This window comes from Triturus cristatus, chromosome 2_1 (assembly GCF_964204655.1).
Source record: "Triturus cristatus chromosome 2_1, aTriCri1.1, whole genome shotgun sequence".
Classification (NCBI taxonomy): Eukaryota; Metazoa; Chordata; class Amphibia; order Caudata; family Salamandridae; genus Triturus; species Triturus cristatus.
Window position 1 is genome coordinate 381476594 of NC_140581.1, and position 14909 is coordinate 381491502.

The following is a 14909-nucleotide window of genomic DNA, read 5'->3' on the forward strand; positions in this document are numbered from 1 at the left end:
TGTCGGCATCCTGTTCTCTCGGTCTGCACTTCCTTGTTTCGCTTGACATGGAAACTTGTTTGCTAATGGATTTAGGGGCATATCAGCAAGGCGAGGCGATAGAATTATCGCCGCTTTTGCAGACGTTTTCGGCCGAAAAGCGGCGATAATTTTATCGCCTAATTAGCAAGCAGTGCCTGCGGGTGGTGGAGGGACTCGAATTCTCCGGCGGCGACAAAACAACAGAACAACATAAACTTTGTGTGATGTGCTTAGACTGATTCCATGCACCCCTGTAGTGTATGTTGACCTAGAAACCAGTAAGCTCACAGTGTCACTGTAAGCACCTCCCCCCCCCCCCCCCAACTCAACCAAGGAGGAAATGGTTTCGGGTAACCACTGAACATGACAAACCCTGACCCCTCAGGGATCGTGGTACTTTTTGCTCAGTCACTCGTGCACTCTTGTTCTCAGACAAATATACAGAAAATACATGATGGTACGTTTTCAACATATTTATTAAACCAACGTTATTCTTGTACAGAATAAGCTGCGATAATCAGTAGACAGAAGCAGATAAAAGTGATTAGAAGCACCAAAAGAGTAAATAGCGATGCAGTTCCACCATGAAGTTAAAACAGTGTGTATATATATGCAGGCATATAATACAAGGTAGTAATCTGGCGTGATCCGACTATGCAATCACAAGAATCCCCCCCTCCCCGGGATGATTCAACCCCATTACCTGGCAGGAAAGAATGTAGGACCCCGTCCTGGTCACAAATTTGACACCCCTCACAGAGATGTCAGACAGCTGCTTGGGTAAGCCTTAGCATGCATGACCTTTCGATATCAGCTGAAGTGTCACCTCTTCTAACCCCTGAAAATGCTTCTTTATTTATAATAAAAAACATCCTTGAGATGTGCCCACAGATTAGCATTGCTATCGATATGTAGATAGCCCTGTCGCCCTGTGGATAAAGTTAGAACGATATCTGCACATCGTGCATAAAAGCCTTGTACTCAGTGTTCAGAGGATCATGATAATGTTGCGCAAAGCTAGATGTATAAGCAAAGCAGTTTCAGAGAAGCTAATCCAACATGGTCATGCACGCGAAAATGTGCAAAAGGACACAGCTAATAAAGCTACTGAGCGGAAAAGAGGACATTGTAAAATGTGCAGCGTTGCTACATGGGCCGCACTTGGGCACACAACAGAAGCATAACCCCAGGACTGAAAAGTGTTGTCATGCTTCAATGCAAGTGATCGACGGCCCTCTTTACATTGCATCCACAAAATGCCTAATACACAATGGAGGAGGAAAAACAGTGGTGATACCTTCTCTCGTACAAAACTGTCACAACGTTTGAGCAAACGTCTGTTGTGCTCCCGTGGCAGTTCTGTCAATCAACTACCAGCCGCCTGCATGAATGGCATCAATTTGTTCATTCCACCCTAAGCCTTCAAAAATACTAACTAGTCGGCAGTAAATCTGGCACAAACAAAAGGCCTAGCACAAGTGGATTGCGCATTAAGGATTCGAAAAGATTGCTACATTTAGAGCAAGATCTTAAGCCCTAGCGGGTGAGTACATGATAGACAATGCTGTAATTAGTTATGACAACATACATTTGATTATGTCCTTACTGATTCACCTAATGGCTGAGCAAGGTGAGTCCTTTCGCTTCACGTCAACTGTTATAGCTTAATGCAAAGATGGACTTGAAAAAAATCATCTTCCCAACCAGAGTTGAAGGTTGAACAAGAATGTAGTAAAACAATTGTTCTTATCAAAAGCCCTTACTTTGGCAAGAGGAAAATACTGAGAATGTGTTTTTATGGAGAGGTGCCTTATTCTTCAATGACTTCATGTCGTATGCCCACACCTGGTCCAAACCGGATCCCTCTGAACAGCTTGGTGGCCAGTTAGGAAAAGGGAAGCGGCAAGCAATCACACGGGCATCCTCAGGTAGCTCAGATGACAACTTGTGTTCGAGTGGTTCCATCTAAAAAGAACATTTTCAATCATTCTACATATATTTCCGAAAAGTATTTTTCATTCAACAGTTCATGCCCTATAAGTAACGTTAGAATACAGCCTACATTCAGAGCCGCTGGAATGATGGGATTGTGCAGCCACAGCGTTTTTCGTTTAATTATGGATATGCTGTGTTTCCCACATAATTCATCATCTGCTACATAATCTACATATTTTAACTCAATCTAATTGTTTCTATCTCAAACGGTTCAAAAGTTACTAAAAATGAAGCAGCGCGTGTTGCCGCACAGTAGAAGGCCCTTTGCAAAAGTTGACTAGTCTTTTTGTTGCTTATTGCTGTATTTGTATATTAAACTGGTACTAATTAGGTGCAACAATGGCCATACAGTGTTAACAAGTGTTAAAATGACAAAATAATTAAGTAATACTTTTACAAAATGTGCTGCATTACACCGCATGATTTGCTTTTTCTTGGCGCATAAATTACCCAACCATGACGCAAAATTTGGCCCTCCCACGCCACATAATTCGAGTGGCCCGGTCTATATTGTATTCTATACAGCAGGTAAAAACACATTATAAAAAGGAGGATTTAAAGAAAAGTGTTTTCTTCCCAAAATAACAATATTACCCCAAGAATTTCCATGGAGAAATTGGTGTGTTCTGCCATGAACCACCCCATCAAGGGTATCTCGGTGCACAGTCAGTACAAAAAGGCTAAAACCAAATCTAAAACAGAACCATTTTTAATGCTTTCTAAATTTGTTATAGTCGGGACAGGTTCTAAGTGAAAATTACAATTTGTTACTGAGGGTGGGGGCCAAATAGGAGAAAGATCTTCCACCAGATCTAGATCGATGAATACCAGGGACTGACAGCAATTCCTTCTCACTGGAATGCAAATTCCTTGCAGGGTGATACCGTTTGAGCCTCTGACAGAGATACTCAGGACTCTTGTCGAGACGTGCTTTGTAGGTTAACCAGCACATTGTAAATATTATCCTTTTCTTTAATGGCAGCCATTGAAGGGATTTTAAAAGGGGTGCGGAAGCAGTTATAGGTGGTCATTTACAAATCAACCATGGTGCTACGTTTTGCACAACCTACAATTTCGATAGTTGTGACTCATTGGCAGAAGCCGGTAGTGCATTGCCATAATCTTGCCGGCTCACGAAAAGAGTCTGTACCAAGGTTTCCTCGTAGATGGAGGAAGAAATGGTAGAGCCATCTTTAGTAGGTGTGCATGTGGAAGCAAGTGCCCGTTGTAGATAGGACTTAGTCTTTCATATTAAGCTCCTGATCTATCTTGATTCATAGGTATTTTACTACCTTGCTTGGGATGGGGGCCTTGCCTAACTCAGTCCACAGGGTTTGGGCTTTCCCAAACAGGACATTCTCTGTTTTCCCTGGGTTCAGCTGGAGGAAATTATCTGGAGAAAATTATCTGACATCCACTTGACAATCGCCTTCATACCATCCGAAAAGCAAGGCTTCACTTTGTCAAAATCATATTCAAAGGACAGGACCAGCTGAGTATTATCCACGTACGACAGGATCGCAAACCCATATGCTCTGATTACTTTAGCGAGGGGTGCCACATAAATGTTAAATAAAATAGGGCTCAAGCATGACCCTTGAGTGACCCCTTTATCGACCCACCTGGGCTGGTCTTTGAGAGCTCCCAGCAAGACACCCTGCATTCTATCTTTCAGGAAGTCCTGGAACCAGGACAGGGCAGACCAATCAATGCAGATTTCTTGAAGTGTTTGGAGTAACTTAATGTGGGACACAGTATCAAATGCTGCAGATAGATCTAGGAGCACAAGCATATCAGGCGTACCAACATTCAACGAGCACTTGATGTCTGTCACGGCAACCAAGGCAGATTTGGTGCTATGTTCTGTTCTGACACCAGACTGTGAATGATCCAAGATTTTATTCACTTCAAGGTAATCAGTCAGTTGTTTGTTAATTAGGCTTTCCAGCAGTTTGTCCAAACACAGAAGTAATGAGATGGGTCTATATTTTGAGAGAATAGATCGGTTTAAGTTGCTTTTCTTTTGGATAGGTATGATCTGTGCCCATTTTCAGGCTAAAGGAATTTTTCCTGATTCGAAAGATAAGTTGAATAATGATCTAACTGCAGGAGCACTTTGTCTCGCCAATAGAGCTACAATCCTGGGTGGACAGGGGTAAAATGACAAACCTGATTTCATCCTTTCAAGCTCTTGTTAGATTTGCTCCAGAGTAAAGGTTTGGAAATTATTCAGCCTGAACTCCTGAAGCTCGAAGAGCGGGTACTGATTAATTATTTAGTGGATTGGTGCGACTTGTTGGTAAAGATTTTGAAAGATCAATGTAATCTTGTCATCAAAGTAGTCTGCAAGGGAGTCACATAATTCCTGTGTAGCCTGAAGCGACTGTGTGCAACCAGGAGGATGGGTAAAGATGAGTGTGGTATGAAGCCACAACTAAAATCATAAAGTTGACCCATAAAGCACTACATAACAATACACCCAGTTACCTAGCTCTAAAACTAGAACGATCCGGAGGATGCAGACAACTACGAAGCGCGAGCTCCTTACTTCTGAAACCACAATCCTTCCATAAAAAGAGAACTGACTGCAGGGCTTTTTCAGGGATTGCTCCAAAGATTTGGAACTCCTTACCTCCAGTGGTACGGGGAATCTCTTCCTTTACCGTATTAAAAAAAGAGGTAAAAATATTCCTAATTAACAAATTCGCGTCCTAAGACTTGATTCTATGCTGACATCGAGTCACCGATACGATCCTCATATCACTGGCTAACTCTTGTGGAATGAAAGAGAACATTATATGCTTGTTTATTTCCTCAATACTGACCCAAGGATCAATAACTGTATATAATATAATGTTCTGTTGCCCTCAGGTGACCTGGTAGGTCGCCCCCCCCCCGCTGCAGCTCCGCCTGCACCCCCGCTGTCACCGCTGCCGCCGGAGAATTCGAGGCCCTCCACCACCCGCAGGCTTCCACCTGCGCCTCATCCCTGGTGGCCAGTGGTGGCCTTAGGTTCGTTCCATTTCCCTTGTGCTGTCTCTTTGCCTTTTGCCTCTGTGACCCTGATTTGTGCCTGTAGCTGCCCGCACCCCCTGCCCCCCGCTCGCCGCTCTGCTCTGTGCCATTTCCCTTGTGCTGACCCTGTTTTGTGCCCTGTTTATGTTCTGTACCACCTCGCCGGTCTCCTGTCCTCCGTCCCCGCCGCTGCCTCCCCTGCGGCCCCGCCCCCTCCGCGCCCATTCGCCACTCCCGTCCCTCGCCTCCCGCTTCCCAGCTGCTCCTCCCTCCCCACCTCCCCATATATGGCGGCCGCTGCGCGGTGAGGAGAGCGACCCTTGACCTTCTGGTAGGTCGCTCCCCCGCCGCTTCAGCTCCGCCTGCACCCCCGATGTCACCGCCGGAGAATTCGAGTCGCTCCACCACCCGCAGGCTTCCATCTGCGCCTCATCCCTGGTGGCCAGTGGTGGCCTTAGGTTCGTTCCATTTCCCATGTGCTGTCTCTTTGCCTTTTGCCTCTGTGACCCTGATTTGTGCCTGTAACTGCCCGCGCCCCCTGCCCCCCGCTCGCCGCTCTGTGCCATTTCCCTTGTGCTGTTCCTTTGCTTTTTGCCTGTGACCCTGATTTGTGCCTGTAACTGCCTGCGCCCCCTGCACCCCGCTCGCTGCTCTGCGCCATTTCCCTTGTGCTGTTCCTTTGCTTTTTGCCTCTGTGACCCTGATTTTGTGCCTGTGACTGTCCGTGCCCCCTGCCCCTCGCTCGCCGTTCCGCTTCTGTGCCCCCTTTTTTATTTCTGTACCACCTCGCCGTCCTCGTGTTTACTTTGTGCCTGTGACCCTGTTTTGTGCCCCGTTTATCATCTGTACCACCTCGCCGGTCTCCTGTCCCCCGTCCCCGCCGCTGCCTCCCCTGCAGCCCCGCCCCCTCCGCGCCCATTCGCCACTCCTGTCCCTCGCTTCCCGCCTCCCAGCTGCTCCTTCCTGCCCACCTCCCCATATATGGCGGCCGCTGGCACGCCGAAGGCGCGCCTAAGGCAAGCCCGTCTGCGCCCAGACAGCGCCCAGCACCAGAACCCCTGGCCCCCGCGCCAGCCACGAGGACCACCGCCTCCGCTACGACGCCAATACCCTCATCGCTCTCAACCCAGGAAGGACCCACACCTGCTGCAAGGTCGCCCCGAGGCGCACCCACGGCCCCTTCACCTGCCGGAACTGCAACTTCTCCTGCCACGAAAGTACCAAGACACCCACCATAACGGAAACCAACCAGCTCAGATGCATCCTGATCAACACCCGCTCCGCACACAAACACGCTGTCGAACTCTGGGACCTACTCGACACTACATCTCCGGATGTCGCCTTCCTGACCGAAACCTGGATGAACGAAACCTCCGCGCCAGACATCGCCATAGCCATCCCAGACGGGTACGAGATCACCCGCAGAGACCGCATAAACAGAGCCGGAGGAGGTATTGCCATCGTCCACAAAAACACCATCAAGATCTCTACAAACACCAACGACACCCTCAGCACCGCTAAACACATGCACTTCCAGATCCACACGGACCCCAAGACCACCCTAAGAGGCACCCTCGTCTACAGACCGCCAGGACCCTGGCCTCAATTCTGCGACTCCATCTTCGACCTCATCAGCTCGCACGCACTGACCTCCACCAACTACATCCCCCTCGGAGACCTGAACTATCACCTGGAGAACGACAATGACACCAACTCCTCCACCCTGATCGACAATCTCGCCAACCTTGGACTCAAACAGCTCGTTAAAACGCCGACCCACATCGCCAGCCACACACTTGACGCAATCTTCTCCTCAAGCCCCCACGTCACCTTCAGCCAAGCCTCCGAACTTACCTGGACTGACCACCACTGCATCCATTTCTCCTTCCGAAAACCACTCACACACCACTGCACCCTACAGACCCCCCACCGCCACTGGGGCAAAATCACTGAAGAACAACTACAGACAAGCCTCGCACTCAACCCTCCGACGAACCCCACCAACCCGGATGATGGTGCGCTCTCCCTCGAAGGCTGGATGAACGACTGCGCCAACACCATCGCGCCGCTGAAAAACCCCACCAACAGAGGCACCAGCAGAAGAGTCAGCTGGTTCACCCCAGAACTCCTCGACTCCAAACACACCTGCCGGAAACTGGAAAACACACGGAACAGCAACAAGACGCCAGACAGCCACACTGCTGTGGTAAATAATTTAATTACCGGGACTTAATTTGATACAGAACATAATAAAAATAGCTCAATAAATAAGAGGCAGAATCCGTGGTATTAGAGGTTAGGAACGGGCTTTATTCCAATGGACGATTTCGAAATCGTGGACTCCAAGTTCCATCACCACGGAGGCTCAGGAAGTGAAGTACATACATTATTGATAATTAATTACTTTTATACAATAGGCATTACAGTGAAGCAAATGCGAGAGGCGTAACAATTGATAAGGAAGATAACATTATTCGTACGTAATGAAAATGGGCGTGATTGGGCGTAACAAAGGAACGTCATCAGGCATGATGTCATAATGGGGTGGTTCCATGAAAGAATTTCGCAATGTCAGCAGAAATACTTGGCAGAGATGCGCGCGCAGCAGCATGACGTGTGATTGACGTGCAGCTAGGGGGCGAAGGGGACTTGACATTTAGCTCTACATGGTGGCGACAGATGTCTGGAGGGTCAAGTCAACCTAATCCCAAATCATATCTAACATCCTATGTTTAAAGAACTATGTTATCCAAAAGAGAGGCCTTCTTGGAGTAGAATCTTATTCTATACTGACTATACTGACTGTTAGTGCGTGTACAGGCGTCTAAGTGTCTACACTAGATGCGAGGGCAGGAATCTTCCATAGTAACAGGGCTATGAATTACTTGCGTAAAGACAGAGAAGCCGGGCCTCTGCTCGGTAGCTGGCAGAATGTTTACTTAAACTACTAGACAGGAATGCATTGGGCAGGGAACGGAGCAGATAATTTCGAAGGTGAAATACAGTTCTTGGCAGGCAGCAAGCTGATGTCAGGCATCGTGAGCCGCGCAGAGGATGAGACAAAGTTCATGGTCACAGATGCAGGCTCGGACTGGAGCTTCAGAGACAGAAAGCAAGAAAAGCTTGATGACAGAATCAGGGCCTACTCGTCTGAACTGTAAAATGGCATAAGTGAACCATATAAAGGCGGTGGCCTTTCGTACTTAGGAATGGAATATCCGGCCCATTCATGGCGGATCTGAAAGAGGACATGTTAACGGTGGACGCACATGTATTTGCGTCTTCATAACTGGAACCGGAGGGAACATACATGTACTTGTAACATGCACATAGAACCGTTGGGGTCCAAGATAGGGGACATAATTGACCAGAACAATCCATATTTCCACATTCCCTCCTTGTCCCCTACTTGCCCGTCAAGAGATATCAATCTTCATTAATCCATTGATCTGTTCATATAGCATCATTTGTTCTTCTTTCTTCTTCCGGGATCTTGAACGAAAATTTTGATGTGGAATACACGATGTGGCACACAGACCACAAATCGCTGGTCCACATTGCAGGCATAGACAGCAACTGAATAGTATGAGAAGGCCAATACCTAGGAAGGATAGAACTCTCCATCCCCAGGCTGATAACACGCTCCAAAACCACCCGGACCAAGTCCAAGTGCCTGGATTCTGGTGTATCTGGCTCACAATCTTATGAAGGCGCGTTATAGCTTTATATACAGATGGCGAATTTTCCGGTATGAAAATGCAACAGCTTGATCCGATGACCCTACAAGCTCCGCCCCTATCGGCCAGGATGACGTCAAGGACAAGACGATTTTGAAGCACAACAATCCGCATAGCAGACTGCTCTTCTGTTAAATTGCCTAAGGCGGAAATAGTTTCGTTCACTACTGCTTCAAGGGTTCTAGTTAATCTACGTATCAGCTTACTATTAGTAACGGTACCTATATAGGGAAAGAAACCTTTATTGAAGTCTGTGTATTTTTCCCATGCTGTTTCAGTGTAATCGACTATTGGGAGATCTCTCCTTTCTCTATTGTGTACTAAATGAGTATTTCTGTGATAATCAGGAGGAGCTAGAAAAACAGGTGGCAAAAGGAATCCAATGTAGCAGGTACCATCCCAATCTAGAGGCAAACGTACATATGCCGTCTGACCACATATAAAATAGGAATGGCGGGAAGCTCTAAATGTCGATTTGCCTTGATCACTAAATTCTATTACAATGGTGCATCTACTATGGCCCATATGTATGGAACCATTCTTTCTCACACATAATTCACCTTTTACTGGAAATACTGACATGGCGGGCAAACTTGGATTAGCTTCGGATTCGACATTCAAGATCAGGAGATTAAGCGTAAAATTACCTAATCCATATACTTCATTTTCTAGATCAGTTCCAGTTCTTTTGGGAAGTCCCTCCTTGTTGGGGTGGCAGACTTTAAGTAAAACTAAGTTCAGATTTCCCCATACCCAGTTGTCTTGATAAACTGCAGAATTTGAATCTAAGGAATTAATTAAGCTAAACCATGCTCCACAGGAGCCGTTGTGTGTGAACGGGTATGGAAAAAGAGGTAGAATTCCTTTATAGTTCTGATAGGGAGGGAGTCGGCCACATATCCAACAATTTGTAGCATTGCTAACCTGATGGGAATGATGTAACATACTAATAAAAGTGTTATTGCGCAGCGCAAATCTGTATGACAATTCATGCGGAGGTAATTCGCTAAAAGAATGTTCAGCAGTAATATTATAAGCATGTCTAGAAATAGGATAACATATGTGCAACAATATACTTGCAGTAATTATTAAAAGACTTAGGAAAAACAAAATTAATAACGTCACTGTGCAATGACTACGCAGTGATTTACAGTATGTATGTCGTTTCAACATTTTTCGGGTTATTTCTCTATTCAGATCTAAGGGATACATGTCAGAGACAAATTCGACCGCTTCACCTTGGAGAGGACTTAAACAATCAAATTTCCTGACTGATTAGATCGGAGTTTTAGTTTATAATGTTCGTGACTACCTGAGTCAACCAAAGAAAGTTTTGAGTCAATGGGTGAAGACACACAAGGTGTAGTTTTTATATCTGATGGTAGTCCATAAAATTTCTTGATATGACTTGAATGTACCCAGCCTTTTCTGCCTTCGATCTTCACGGCTGTCCTTGTGGTGAGTAAGACCAGTTGAGGCGACCTCCACCTAGGATCCAGCTGAGTCTTTCGATCAAAGTTCCTCACTAAAACGAGATCCCCCGGAATTACGTCATGGGGTTTCACCTCAGTGTTGTCAGGAAAAGCTGCAGCTACCTGTGAACGACAAGATTGTAGTGCAGACATCAAGGAAGCCAAATAATCTGTCAGCATATTACAGTCAATATCAGTTATTTTACGTGGTATAGGCGTCCCCCACATATTTGGTGGTCTGCCAAAGATCACCTCATACGGGGATAGCCCTGTTCGAGAGTGTGCTACCATTCTCATGTAAAAGAGTGCAACTGGTAATGCTACTACCCAGTCGACACCTTTCTCCCTGCATATTTTGGACAGTCTGATTTTTAAAGTTTGATTATGTCGTTCCACGAGACCTGCTGCCTCGGGGTGTCGGACACAATGAAACTTCCACTGATATCCTAGCAGAAGTGAAACGTGTTTCATTAGTTCGGATGAGAACGGCTGGCCGTTATCTGAGTAGACAGCACGTGGTAAACCGTATCGTGGGAAGAATTCTCGAACTAACTGTTTGGCGGTAGTCGGGGCAGTGTAATCTGAAACCGGGTATGCCTCTGTCCACCGGGAAAGAGCACAGACAACTACGAGAACATATTTGAATCCTCGACATCGTTCCATCTGGATATAATCCATCTGGAGGATTTCAAAAGGGTGATCAGGAGGCTGAAATCCACCCTGCTCTACGGGAATGCTTTTTCCTGGGTTGAACTGACAACAGATCATACAGGTACGAACTTTTTGTTTCGCTGCTGCTCGTAAATGTTTGTTGAACCAAATGTGTTGAATGCTGTCTAGCATAGCTTTCTCTCCTAGATGCGCTGGACTATGGACAGTGTTAATAATGACTTGGACCATTGAATCAGGAAGGAACCACACAGATTTTTCCTTCGTCATCCATCCTTGATCCGTTTGGATCCCTCCTAATTCAGTCCATTTCCTTATTTCGTCTGCAGTAGCATGTGTCTGTATGTCAATTACATCAAGAGCGGGATCCTTAACCATCATGCAATGTGTTGGTGTCTGGACTATTGCCTTTGTCATGTCGGATGTTTGAGTTTGAGCAGTCTGTTTAGCTGTTCTGTCAGCTAGATCATTGCCTTGAGAAATGATATCAGTGATTTTCGTATGAGCTTTGCATTTCATAATCGATATTGCAATGGGTAAATGTATTGCATCTAATAAGGCATGAATGAGGGGTCCGTGCTGAATGTGGGCACCGTGAGAAGTTAAATAACCTCTCTCTCGCCACAGCACGCCGAAGTCATGTACAACTCCGAATGCATAACGTGAATCAGTGTATATGTTGACTCTTTTATTTGTGGCTTGAATACAGGCTTGTGTCAGAGCGACAAGCTCTGCTGCTTGAGCGGACAAGGTATTTATACACTTGGTTTCAATAATTTCAGTGTCTGTTGTGACTGCGTAAGCGGCCACTAACTCTCCTGTACTTGTTCTCATACATGAACCATCTACATACAACGTCAGGTCTGGATCTGACAATGGAACATCCGTCAAGTCTTGTCTGGGTTTCGTCGTTATTGTAATAACATCAATACAATCATGAGCTAGTGGGTCTGTTCCATTTACAGGTAAAAGTGTGGCAGGATTCAATGTGTTACAACGTCTGATTTCTATATGTGGCTGAAACAATGTTAATTCGTAACCTGTAAGTCGCGCTATAGTCAAGTGTTGTGTTTGCGTTCGATTCACAAGAACCTCTACTGCGTGTGGTACTTGTACTGTCAATGGATGTCCTAACACTATGGCATCGCTTTGTCTGATTGCTAAAGCTGTCGCTGCCACTGATTTCAGGCACGCAGGCAGAGCCTGAGCTACGGGATCTAATGTACTAGAAAAATAAGCACACGGTTTGTGTGATCCTGCTTGTTCCTGTGTGAGTACTGACAAGGCAGTACCTTCTCGTTCTGTAACAAAGAGTGTAAAATGTTTTCTGTAACATGGTGTTGCTAAAACAGGTGCTTGGCATAGAGCTTTCTTTAAGCTTTCAAAAGCGTGTGTGTGTTCCTGAGTCCAAGGGGGAACAGTCGATGTGGCTGCCTCCTGTGTTGTTAATTGAATGAGTGGTTTTGCTAGAAATGCATACTGAGGGATCCACTGCCTACAATATGAAGTGAGGCCTATGAAAGCCCGCACCTCCTTTTGTGTCTTGGGTATTGGCATATTAGCTATTAACTGGATACGATCTGGTGTAAGCTGCCTTCCCTCCTTGGACAGCGAGTGACCAAGGTAAATAACTCGCTGGACACAGAATTGCAGCTTAGAAGGGGACACCTTGTGCCCCTTTTCGGCTAGAAATTGTAAAACCGTCAGTGATGCTTTTTCACATTCAGGTTCGCTTCGGGCGGTGATCAGCAGATCATCGACATACTGAAGCAGAGCAGTGTTGACTGGCATGTGTATACTGTCAAGTTCTCGTTTCAATGCCTGGCTATAGATGCTGGGGCTTTCTGTAAATCCCTGAGGTGCGCGTGTGAATTTAAAGCTACGTCCATTTAAACTAAATCCGAACAAATATTGGCTTTCCGGATCTATTGGGACGCTGAAAAAGGCATTCTTGAGATCAATTACAGTAAAGAACGTTGCTTCGGAATCAATAGCTGTCAGTAATGAAGAGATGTCTGGAACTACGGGGTATTGTGGTACAATACATTTATTTAATTCGCGCAGATCAATAACCAATCGATATACTGGAGGAGCTTTTGGATCAGTTCGTTTAAGAATCGGAATTATCGGTGAATTACATACATTGGAGTCGGTCTCCACAACCACTCCTTGGCCAATAAGCTCGTCAATGATTTGCAGTAAAGCCATTACAGCATCTGGGGGTAACTTGTATTGTCGCATTCGTGGTAGTACCACTCCTGCCTTTAGTGTGACTCGATAGGGTGTAATGTTCATGCAACCAACATCTGTAGGGCCTTGTGCCCATAAATGTGTGGGCAAATTCTGCAGTCGGGAATCCATGTCTCGAGACACATAATGACCTTTGAAATCACGTAAAAACAATCTTACTCCTTCCGGAGAACAACATATTATAGCTCCTAGAGCTTTCAGTGTTTTTATACCTAACAAGTTTTCTGGACATGATTTAGTAAGCAATAAATCTGTAGTTCTGGTCAAGGGTCCTATCGTAAGAGGAAGAGGCTGTGATACTTCATTAACAATAGGTTTTCCTGAAAAACCAAGGGAAATATTCTGTGAGCCTGAGAGGGGTGCCCCTGGAACTTCACTACGTTTTATAGTTGTTCGACTTGCCCCTGTATCAAGTAAAAATTTTCTATCTTGGCCTAATAATTCACTATGTACATAAGGTCCTTCTTGGTCTACTGGGACCTCGATAAGGGGTAAGTCAACTTCCCTCTCTAGGCTGGTTCATGCATATCGTTGATAATCAGGATAGTCATACTGTGCGGTCTGGTACAGCTGTCGTGTCGTGGTTTGTGTGGCAGCAGCAGGCAACGCTGGTGCGGCTGGCACAAACTGTATAGACTGTTGTGGAGCCGGCATGGCCTGTGCATGCTGCGGTGCTCCTTGTTCATTCTGATCCTGTCTAGGTGGCCGTGGCCTTTCTTTTGTAATACCTGTGGCGATATTACGCTTCAGGACTGGGCAATCGTGTATGTAATGTCCTGGCTGTTTACAATAGTTGCATGTCCCTTTTATAGGTCCTGCTGAATCACCGGAATGTGTCGTACCCTTTTTATGTCCTTCAGCTGGAACTGTCTGGGAGACTAGCATTTTCATTTTCGTGTCTTTCATGCGTCTTTGTTCATGTTCTTGTTCTTCTCTAATTCTATTGTAATGGTACTGTAACATTTGTAACATTTGTGATGGGGTATTACCTTGCCAGGTACTCTCGAATTTTAATACTCTATTCTTCACTTGGGGCAAGGAATTTTCAACTAATTTTGTCACAAACAGATGTGGGTATGACTCGCTACTTGCTTTTATACCACTATTTATACCAAAACATTTTTCGAATCGGGCATAGAAATCACTAGTGTCTTCATCTTGCTTTTGTTTACAGGCTGAGATTGCACCCCAGTCTTCCTTTTTCGTAGTTAATAAACGTGGCAGTACCTGTACTAGTAAACCTGGCAGTGCTTTAGTTTTGTCCCCAAGCCCCGAACCTGGACCTCGGGCCTTTTCTTCATTTTCTAATGCTGCCCAATCTATCTTTTGGTCGCCTACCTCCCACTCTTTTTCCTTGAGTTTTTCATAAATGCCAGCAGGCATTAATACCTTTAATATTGTCATAATGTCGGGATAGGTATACTCTCCCATGAGTAACATGTCCTTGATTTCTCGGTGGAAACCCGCTGGGTCTTTGTCATGACTGGGTACCACTTTCTTCATTTCTAACAATTCTATTTTTGATATGGGCGTATATACATATACACGTTTAAACTGATTGTCCTCGCCCTTTATTGGGTGCACTTCTCGTAAGGGATTCTGTCTGTCCATGTAATACATCGGTCTTTCCTTGATGGGCAATGAAACATGTTCTGGACATACAAAAAGAATGTACTGTTTTCTAGATTCTAGTATTTCCTTAATTAACTTAGTACCTGAACCTTTCCATTTATTCGTGAGTAATTCAGTC

The 14909-nt window shown here is 45.5% G+C and overlaps 1 protein-coding gene across 4 annotated transcripts in view; it reads right to left on the reverse strand.

The window, feature by feature from the left end:
• Positions 1-479: 479 nt before the first annotated feature.
• The window catches only part of LOC146865345 (ATP synthase subunit C lysine N-methyltransferase-like), a 262764-nt gene continuing 248334 nt past the window's right edge, over positions 480-14909 (reverse strand). For all 4 annotated transcript variants that reach the window (XM_085631428.1, XM_085631422.1, XM_085631416.1 and 1 more), the window contains one exon: positions 480-1986. In XM_085631428.1, coding sequence (XP_085487554.1) covers positions 1771-1986 — 216 coding nt within the window. In that variant the 3' untranslated portion in view covers positions 480-1770. The remainder of the gene's footprint in view (positions 1987-14909) is intronic.